This window comes from Lycium ferocissimum, chromosome 4 (genome assembly GCF_029784015.1).
Source record: "Lycium ferocissimum isolate CSIRO_LF1 chromosome 4, AGI_CSIRO_Lferr_CH_V1, whole genome shotgun sequence".
Lineage (NCBI taxonomy): Eukaryota > Viridiplantae > Streptophyta > Magnoliopsida > Solanales > Solanaceae > Lycium > Lycium ferocissimum.
This window is the reverse complement of record NC_081345.1, coordinates 15,268,763-15,279,891: the sequence shown is the minus strand read 5'-3', so window position 1 is coordinate 15,279,891 and position 11,129 is coordinate 15,268,763. Positions and strand designations below refer to the sequence as shown.

Sequence of the window (11,129 nt, the reverse complement as noted above, 5' to 3'; positions counted from 1 at the left end):
AAGCTGGTCATGGTGAAAGGGCTTATGCCTCGACACCATTTCATTTTATGGATGGCATTGCAAGAAGGCTAAACACAGTAGATAGTTTACTTAAATGGGGCATTAGAATGCCAGAAAAGTGTGTTCTTTGCTCTTCTACAGCAATGGAGACCCACTCCTATTTATACTTTGATTGTCATTACTCTAGAACTATTTGGCAGAAGCTTCACAACTAATTGGGGTTTACTAGACAAGTTAGTTGCTGCATAGATGAGGTGGCATGGGTTCTAAGGCAGATAAGATATAAAAGACCTACAAGGGACATGCGGAGATCTTTATTTGCAGCTGTAGTGTACCATATATTAATGGAAAGAAACAGTAGAAGATTTCAGCACGGTAGCAGGAACAATAATGACAGAATTAAGGATATTGTACTTCAGCTATTCATCATGGCTCAAAAGTTCAACCCCTGGAATAATGTTCTATAGAGATTCAATAGATTTTCATGTTAAAGTTAGAACTTGCTGCTAAATGAAGAGACTTCGATATGTATTCTTCCTAAAAAGTGATATAGGAGCGGTTACTGATAGCTAAGCAGACTCTGACTATAGATTTACTATAGGGGTGGGCGTTCGGTTCTTCGGTTCAATTTTATCAAACTTCGGTTTGGCTATTTCGGTTTCGATTTTTTGAAGGTGGACACCGAACACCAAACAAAACTAGTTCGGTTTGGTTCTTTCGGTTTCGATTTTTTGAAGTTTGGTTCTGTTCAGTTTCGATTTTTTCAATTCGATTTTTTTGATATGATATTAGAAGCGATTCCATTTACAGTAATTCATATTCCCAAAGGCAATAAAACATAAAACTGATAAATTAAAATTAAAATCAAACAAACAGGATACACAAGAACAGAAAACCGTAACCATGATATAGGATTACTAGGTGTTATATATATACAGTAAGAATAATTAAGAAAACACATAAAGGACATACATTAATCCTAAAGACACATCCTCGTCACCTTCCTTTGTTAAGGATATTTAATTTTCTCAGCTGAAGTGGAAAATTAGGGATACAAAAGTAAAAGAGAGCTTGTTACAATTGGATTTTTTTGGGCTTAAATTTAATAGGCCTGGACTATTTTAATTTTTTTGGGTAATGTATTAAATTTCGGTTTAAATCGAAACACCGAAGAACCAAACTCTAAAAACCGAACACCGAAGTTTCTGAAAAAGTAAATCATAAAGTGTTCGAGTTTGTTGAAATATTCCGATAGACCTCCGCTCAATTTTTTTTTATTAACTAATATTATACCACTAAGCAGTGAGCTTAGCCAATTTTTTTATTAATAATGAAAATAACGAAATCAATTACAAAATGAATAGCTACACTTTGCAAGAGTAAAAAACTATAATGAACCAAAGAGTATCTCAACTCTAAGAGCCTGTTTGGATGGGCTTATTTTAAAGCGACAGAAAGCCGCAAAACATCTTATAAGCTAAAAAAAAAAAGTTGGGGGTAGTACTAATTTATTATTTTTTTTGGCTTATAAGCCGTTTTCGACTTATAAGCTACTTTTTTAGATAAGTTAAGTCAAACGGGCCCAATTATTTTTTGAGCTTATTTTAAGGACAAAATGATTTTGTTCTGTGGTACCAAATACTAAAAAAGTTCGAAAACAACTTATAAGCCAATCCAAACGGGCTCCAAGTTGATTTCACATAATATGGTCCTACCATGTAATGGCAAAATAATTAAAACTACTAAGAAAAAATTGGTTCGAGTAGCCTTTACATCAATACAGCTCCTAATTTCTCAAGCTCTCACCAAATGTGAGAGAATATACTTGTCAAGAAGAGAATAAACTACTTAGACGTTCGGTTTCTTCGGTTCGGTTTATATTGTTCCGCTATTTCAATTTCGATTTTTTGAAGGTGGACACCGAACACCAAACCAAACTAGTTCGGTTCGGTTCTTTCGGTTTCAATTTTTTGAAGTTCGGTCCGATTTTTTAATTTTCGATATTTATGTATGCCCTAATTTATTATGTGTTTGTTCTTTTTGATGAGAAACTGGCCCTATAATCCAATGGACTAGTCTGTACATAATGCTAAGTTTTGGTTGAATAAAATTTTCCTTTTAACCAAAAAAAAAAAAAAAAGGATTAAAGGAAAAAAAGTGTGGAATTTAATTTTTATACAATACTATTTGCTAAAAAATATTGATTATCTAAAAGTGTACATGTTACAATTCATATTAATTGAAGGTTGTTTTTGACATTTTAAAAAGGGAAAATGTGCAAAAATACCTCTCAACTTTGCTATTTAGAGCAAATATACTCGTTAAAAAATGCTGCATATATACCCCTGTTGTTATACAAATGGTGCAAATATACCCTTTACGCTAATGGATTTTTTAAAAAATTATTGAGCCTTTTTAAATAAAATTAAAATATGTCATGTGGCTTTAAAATAAATAAGTCTGCCCATCTTTTTAGTAGACTTATTTTTTAAAGCTACATAACAATCTTTTTTCTAGTGGGTTGTTTGGTTCGTTTTTATAAATATGTCTGTGGCTTTAAAAAAGATAAGTCTACCCATTTCTTCGAACCACTAGACTCGACCTACTAGAAAAAAATATTATCATGCGGCAAAAAAAAAAAAAAAACTGCTAATAAAAGACTTGATAACTTATTTTTTAAGCCACGTGACATTTTTTAATTAAAACAAAATTTAAATGGTTTTTTATAAAATCTCCGTCAATGAAAAGAGCATATCTACGTCATTTGTGTAACAGTATCTATGCACCATTTGTTTAATGAGGGGTCACAAAGTTGAGGGGTATATTTCAGATCTTTTCCCTTTTAAAATATATATGCAGTAATCCAACACATTTTTAGCCATCAATTTAAGATCAAAGGAGTTTATCGTCTTATTCAAAATGTGAAGGAGGTATTATTTTCTAAACCCAAAATGTTAAGGGGCTGAAGTGGCCTTAATTTACTTGATTAGAAAAAACTGAAAAGGTAAGTACTGAAATAGGCTTTATTGGCCTGCATCACCCATTCTTAATTAATGCACTCTAATTTTTTGTTGCCCATCCTTATCAAATAGTCACTCGATCTGGTACCTGATTAGCTTTGTTTGATACAACATCGTCATGTTTCACTAATCTCTAACAAAAACTTGAACGTTCGAGTGCTAAAACTAAAGAAATAAAAAAACAAAACCATGGGCTGACTTAAAGCCTACCTTTTAGTGAAGTTACAGAGTTCCCATAGTTTTTTCTTTTTCTTTTTTAGAATCATCCACAAATCAGTTACACCTTTTAATGACAAGTAAACATATTATAACAGAATAGAAACTAAGGTCACAAGATGGATCAGATTCATATATTGCATGAGTTGTTGTTCTAGGTTTTTTACCCGTATTCAATATCCATGTTGGAGTCAAGCTAATTTTTTCAAGATTTATAATTCATTATGTATAAAACTTATTCAATTTTTAATGTCTTAAAAGCTTATCCTTGATAGTCTTATAATTTGTTTATTTTAAATTAAGTACCGAGTCCAAGTGAATGAAGGTTACGTTTCTGGTTGTACAGACAATGTATACCTTATTAATTATATTAGATAACCATTATAAACTTCCAAAATAAAAAACCATTAATATATAAAGCTGTAGCTCTGGATCTTTGTCTACAATGACAAAAGCATTAACCATCTTTACTTATTCGCATATATGGAAGAAATTGCAACTTGCTGTTACATATTATTAGAAGAGAATTAAGAAACAAGAAACTCAAACTGAGTATTGTTGGAAAAGATACAAACATCAAGTGGAAATGCAGAAGAAGTTGAATTCCCTGAGATTGAATAGGGTTGCTCCTTTCAAAAGGTTTCAGTAAAATTACAGGTCAATTAGTGGCTTGGTTTTATCCAGATATACAGAGAGCGACGTAAAGTTAGCTACCGCCTACCAGTTTAGGGTCAGGGTGAAAGACGCTTATGGCCAGAAAATATAGTGATGGTTGAAATAATTGAAGCGGACCTAGCTTAGAAGTGATGCACATATACCCATACCGTTACACAAATAGTGCAAATATATATACCCTTTTGTCTAATAGATTTTTTTAAACAAAATCATTTATTAAGAAAATAATTCTACCTTTTTTTAGCAGATTTACTTTTTTAAAGGCATGTGGTAATTTGTTTATAAAAATGGGTAGACTTTTTTATTTTTATTTTTAAAGTCAAGCAGATATTTTTTTTTTTAAAAAAAATGAGCCAGACAACCATTAGAAAAAAAAAATTGTCTCGTGTCTTTAAGAAAATAAGTCTTCAAAAAAAAAAATGGGTAGACTAACTTTTTAAGGTCACGTGATATTTTCTTAATTAAACGATAAGCTAAATGATTTTAAAAAAATATTCTGGCAGCTAAAAGGTTTATTTGCACCATTTGTATAACGACAGGGGTATATTTATACCATTTGTGTAACGATAAGGGTATATACATCACTTTTTTAATGAGAGATATATCTGTTCTAAATCGCTAAATTGAGGTGTATATTTGCACCTTTGGACTAAAAAAAAATGACATGTTGGCAACTTGCCATGCTTCTGAATGTTATCGATTTTTGGAAGTGTTTTCAGCTCCATTTATTTATTTATTTATTTATTTATACTAGTAAGATAATTGCATCACTGTTTCCCATAAACTAGCTAGCTACTCTTTAATCAGGGGCGTAGTTGCATGAAATCAGAGAAAGGCTCGAGGATGAGTATCCATGTTGACTTTACTTTATTAAACTAAAGACCAAAGAGGGACATCAGTACTAGGCACTGGGAGAGCTCAATTAGGTTTTTGCTTAATTTGCCTATTACTACTACTCTATTACCATGTGTACCTATACCACACCTAATAATGGAAGCCTATTAAGAACCCCACTAGAGAAGTAGCACTACCAAAAGTCTCTAATTTTTTCACTTATTTGTCGTTGAAAAACAGTGGCTATTTTTCATTGAATATCGGTAGAAAAAATTTTAATAGTGGTATTTTCATAGGGAAAAAATAAGAAATTTTTCAGCATTTCAATGAAAACCTATTTCTCACCATGCAATTTTCCAGTGAGCTAGTTCGGTGAGAATGAGGTGAAAAAATTATGTTTTATAACACAAATTTCTCACTAAATTTTAATGGGAAAACATCTTTTTCTAGTTGTGTAGACTCTCCTTGTCATCACGAATTATATTGTGCGATGTATTTGTTTTTACTATATAAAAAAAAACAATAACAGAAATAGTCTATCTACCTTCATAAGGTAAGGGGAAAAGCTGCGTATACACCACTCTCCTCAAATCCACTTATAGAATTACATTGGAATGTTATTGTTGTTATAAAAAGAAAGAACAAAACATTTTTATTCTTGAAAAATAATTTGTCCATTCTCTTTTACCAATCCCTTATGTAAAAAAATAATTTATTTTTTTCATTTTAACAAATTAAGAGAGATTTATTAATTTTTATCGTAAATTTCCAAATTAAAACATTAATATGTACTTTAATAAATCAAACTTTTAATGAGTAATTTTTTAAAGAAAATGCCAAGTCAATATTGGACTCATAAAAAGGGAAGAGGGACTATTTAATCTTAGCATTCACATTTACCCTTAGACAAGAACTCTTGGGACCTCACTGTCACATTTAAATTAGAAATAGATGTGGAGTTCTCATAGTCACTCATTTAATAGGGTTCTTTGTGTATGTTTGACTTATATGTCCATTTTTTTTAATTAAAAAAACTTAATTTTTATGTACAATCAAAACACCTTCCCTAAATTGGGATGGGGCACCATTTTTGGCTGGTGTAAAGTACACCATTAATGAGGAAGTGATCTCTCTGAACGATGATGACAAATTAAAACGTCTGAGCCTGCGAATAATACAACGGTGATAGCATGTAATTGCATTAAATCAACTAGGGTTCTACATAATTAATCTGGTTAAATCCATTGTAGTATATATATAGTATATAAGTGCTTACATTAAGGATGGTTGACAACACGAATATGATGAATAACCAGTCAAAATAGATAAGGAATATTAGTATGCGGAAAATATATAATTTCATTAATAATGTATAAAACTTGAGTTTTACTAGTAGTAAAAATTTTGCCATGACAAAACCCCCGTGCTTTTTATAATATACTGGCAAGTTGTACAAAAAGGTGGTGGTTGGTCTGCTGAAGCTGCAAGTGTAGCATTGGGGTTTTCAATTTGAAGAGACCTTTTGCAGTAGACGGACATTTATAACTTTGTTAGCCACTAGCGACCAAAGGTTATGGTGGGATGATAAAGATTTACACCGTTTTTAATTAGAAATTTCAAATTTAAAATTATGTTGCAATTGGTAATAAACGTTGTATTTTACATCCTAAATAGGATTTTTCAATGCAAATTCAAATTAATCGGATCTCAAATCAAATACTCATTGAGTACCAAAAAAGAAAAGAAAAACTTTCTTGGTCGACAAAAAGAAAATCAAGTTGAGGGAAATGGAGTGGAAATAGAGATATGATCAGAAAGGACATAAAATTAGAAGACCTAATGATGCCAATTGGAATCAAAGTTAAAGTTGTACTTATGGGAGAAAATTCAATTGCAAGTAGTATCAATTCCATATTCTAATAATTGATAGCTGAAGTTACCAATGAACCATTCTATTATATTATATAACAATTTGGCAATAAGCCATCATCCTGCATTTCAATTTTGCCCCACTAGTACAGGACTTCATGTGATTTTCGGAAAAATTAAAAGTTTAACTAAATTAAAACTTATTGTAACGAGCCTTTTGCGAGCTTAAGCCCTCCTAGTCCAAGTTTATATTCAGACTTTGGTACTAACAGTAACATAAAACAAATGTAATACATAAATAGTTGTATCAAGTAAAACACGTATACAATTAAGCAATCGATGGACTTTTACGCATTTTTCTACTTGAGCTTCTGTTGATGTTACAAATTTACAATTCACGGCCTGAAATTTGGACTTCATAAGATCACAAGTTTCCTTTAATCTCTTTACAAGAATGTTTCCTTTTCTAATACTTTCTTCATTCCACTTTGTTTCGCTCTATTCTTGTTACTAGTTTGTTAGAAAAAAATAACACAATTCTATATTTTCTTATTATATGAAGCTTTTATATCTCGCAAATGTTATGGTATATTAAGATCACAAATTTCAAAAATCTTATAACCACAAAAATATTATATTTAATACTAATTTTTTTTTTTTAAATATTTCTTATTTCGTCTTAAAAAGTACCAAATGATATCAAACAAATTGAAATAGATAAAGTACTCCCTCAGTCCCAAAATAATTGTCGCATTTTTCATGTACACGCGCTTAAAGAAAGCATTTATAAGGATATCATTTTGACTATTTGACCCTTTTAACATATTTCATCATGTTATCTCTTCTCAGTAAATATTTACTCTATCAATAATAAGAATCTCTTAAATGTTGCTAATTAATACAAGGATAAAATGAGAAAAAACTACTTAGTTTTATCTAAATTTCCACCTAAGATTTAATAGTTGGTCCATTCTCAGCCTGTAAAGTCCATCTTGTCTTGATTAAATAAAACGACAAGTATTTAAATAAGGACGCCACTTACTTTGGGACAGAGAGAGTAGTTAATTAGGAGTACAAAGTGTTGCATCACAGGATTACTACAGTTTAAAGTCGTATACTGTACAAATATACAGGAATTATTTTAAAATATATATCCGCTAAAAGTTAGTAGGCTTATTTTCTCTTTCATTTTCACAATAATGGTAGTAGCATCATATGAAAATCGGTGGTAGGTTTTTCATTTTTCTTTTTCTTATAATGATGGTAGAAGAAAAAAGGGCGAACCCTACTACGGTAGCACATTTTCCTTACGATTGCCTCGTTAGTCGTTACCATTTGCGTATATTTCGCAGTACCGCCAGGACAAGGAACCGCTTATGGGTGACGTGGCTACTTGATAGTCTTTCAGATTTCTTTAGATGTAATTTCAAGGGCTATTATGTCATTTTAGCAGTGGGAAAAACCTAGGATTAACAAGGCAGATTACGTAATTTTATAAGGAAAAGGACAGAGGCAGTTTAATTATAGACTCCGTCTTGATGAGTTGTATGCAAGTTGATCAGCAAGGCAGATTACGCAAATGCAAGTTGATCATCAACTTGCATGAAAAAACATCATTTCTCTTTGATTTTGTCTTTTAACTCTTGAAAGATTAAACTAGCACAACTAGGCAACTAGACACTCATTTATGTTCTTTGTTTGGCGTGTTCAGCATGATGGAAGTATATATATTTAAGAAAACACTTTTATAAGCAAATCATTTCTTATTTTCTTTTTCACAAAAAGCAAAAAAGTGACATTATTATTTTTTAGATATCTTAACTATCGTTTGAACTACTAGTTAGACATCACTTTCAATTTACGTACAACAATACTATTAAAATTGCTGTTAGAAAAGGGAAATCTATGACGGTCGTCTGGTTGAAAATTCATTGGAATTTGACTCGTTGATAATGTTTTCGAAAAATTTCTGATAGATTTCCGATCGATTCGATCGGAAATTCTCATTCTTTTAGTATTAGAGTGTAACTTCTATATAGTACTCCATCGATTTTAATTAGAGTGTCTTAATTTGACTAGACATAGAGTTTAAAAAAATTAAAAAAAATTGAATCTTATATCTTATGATCTTAAATTAATTATGTTTATAATGTACCAAATGCCTTTTAAATGATGTGATTTCAGTCATGTCATGACAAAAGTTAGAAATAAATAGTTACATTACAGAAAGGGATACTTTTCTTTAAACAGATTAAAAGAAACTAAGATACTTAAATTTGAACGAAGAGTGTATTAATAATAGAGTAAAATATCTGTATGCTATTATGTAATTCATTAGATATGATATTTTGCTTTCTATATAACATATTAAAATACATTAATTATGTTACTTCCTCAATTTAATTTTATGCATCTTCTTTGTAGTAGGCACAATAAAAAGTAAGATTTTTTTTTAATCTTATGAACTTATACTCGAAATGTACATAATGTATCAAAAATACTTTTTGAATCTTATGATTTTAAACATACCGCATTGGATGTTGAAATGAAATACTTTCACTGTTTCAATTTGTTTGTCTGATTTTGAGTCAGCACAAATTTAAGAAAGTAAAGAAGACATTTGAATCTTGTGACCTTAAAATAAAGACAAGTCGAATGTACCAAAACGTCCTTTAATATTGTGATCTTAAACATGCCATGTAAAAAGTTGGAATTGCAGAGTTACCAAAAAAGGAACACGACATTCAATCTTTTTTAAACCGATCAAAAAGAAAAATAAAACAAATAAATTGAAATAAAGAGAGTAATACCATGTATACTAAGTATATACAATAATATTTTAAAACAAACTAAAAGAGAGAGTAGCATGAAAGGAGAGGGGTAATAAGTAATTAACTTTGAACTAGATACACTAAAGATCTTCAAAAATATAAAATAGTATTCTTGTATCATATCCGTATAAGTATCGTATGTCACCTAATTTGTAACCGACTGTAGTAAAAACACGTTCATAATAAAGGCATCCTTTTTTCTCTCATATACACACACTCTCTCTTTATATATATGCATCTATCACCATTTATACTTGTAAAAGACTCTCCATCCTTATCTCTCTCCTCTCATCAACAAGAAGAGAAGGAAATAAAGTAAACCAAAAACAAATAAAAATGCCTTGTTCACTTCAGCTTCAAAGGATCAACCCCACAACCACCGGAAACTTCCACAAACAACCTCAAGCAACATGGATTATCCCCGTACCACCATTCACCATCCCTAACAACCTCTTACATTACCACACCCAGCCGGTTGGCCCCACTCAGTGCTGCTCCGCCGTAGTCCAGACCATCTCCGCCCCAATAGACGCCGTGTGGTCCCTTGTCCGCCGTTTCGACAACCCACAAGCATACAAACACTTCCTCAAGAGCTGCCACGTCATCCTTGGGAACGGAGAAGTCGGAGCAATAAGGGAGGTACGCGTAATATCTGGCCTCCCAGCTGCTTCTAGCACGGAGAGGCTGGAAATAATAGATGATGAGAGACACGTCATCAGCTTCAGCGTTATTGGCGGTGATCATAGGTTAACTAATTACAGGTCAGTTACGACGCTGCACACGTCAGATGATGATGGAACGGTTGTGGTGGAGTCCTATGTAGTTGATATTCCACAAGGGAATACCAAGGAAGAAACGTGTGTATTTGTGGATACAATTGTGCGTTGTAATTTGCAATCACTAGCACAGATCGTTGAGAACAACATGCCTACAAGTACAACCAACAGTTAATCATTGTGATTTTTGTTAATTAGATTATTTTGTATATTTCTTTTAGTCCCCCTGATTCCTTTTTAGTGTTTTTTTCTTTTCTTTTGGGTGATAGATCGATGAACTTTTTGCTTAGGAGGTTATGTAACCTTAGGTTGCCTCCTGAGTTCATAGGTTTGGTGCTTTTGTAGCTAGTATGCACTCTTGTAGCGATGAAAATTTCCAATTTCAGTGAATGTAACTGTGCTTAAGTTTCTTCGTTCACAATGATATCCAGAGACGGAATGTTATTTGAAATTATATATTTACACCGTTGGTGTAATTTACTACTCGAGTTAACATGTTTTCAGGTTAACTAGCTCTACTTATTATGAACAATTAACTAATAGTCAGTGTATATAGAAGTTGATTTCTATTTTAATTAAGTCATATGCGTTGATAGTATAAAAAATATTCATAAAATTAGGTCATTAAAAAGTAATTACACATAATTCGTATAATATAACTTGAATTTTTTGGTTAAATAGAGGAGTCAATTCCTCAAATGGTCATTGAACTTGTAGAGAAATCTCACAAAAGTAATTTATGAAAATTTTTGGACAATAAGGTCATCAAACTATGTCATTGTTTCCAATAAAGTAAACCATTCCATTTTTAGACGTAAGACTCATTAACCCATATAAAAATTATAAAATCTATTACCTAGGCACAATTTTTCGATACTCTAAAATTCTTGTTCAAATTAATATTTTTC

General features: G+C 31.4%; 1 protein-coding gene across 1 annotated transcript; it reads left to right on the top strand.

The window, feature by feature from the left end:
* The first annotated feature begins 9,694 nt into the window (after positions 1 to 9,694).
* LOC132051607 (abscisic acid receptor PYL4-like) lies at positions 9,695 to 10,642 on the top strand. The gene has a single exon (XM_059442761.1). The coding sequence runs from the start codon at positions 9,782 to 9,784 to the stop codon at positions 10,394 to 10,396; it is 615 nt and encodes a 204-aa protein (XP_059298744.1). The 5' UTR covers positions 9,695 to 9,781; the 3' UTR covers positions 10,397 to 10,642.
* Positions 10,643 to 11,129: the final 487 nt, after the last annotated feature.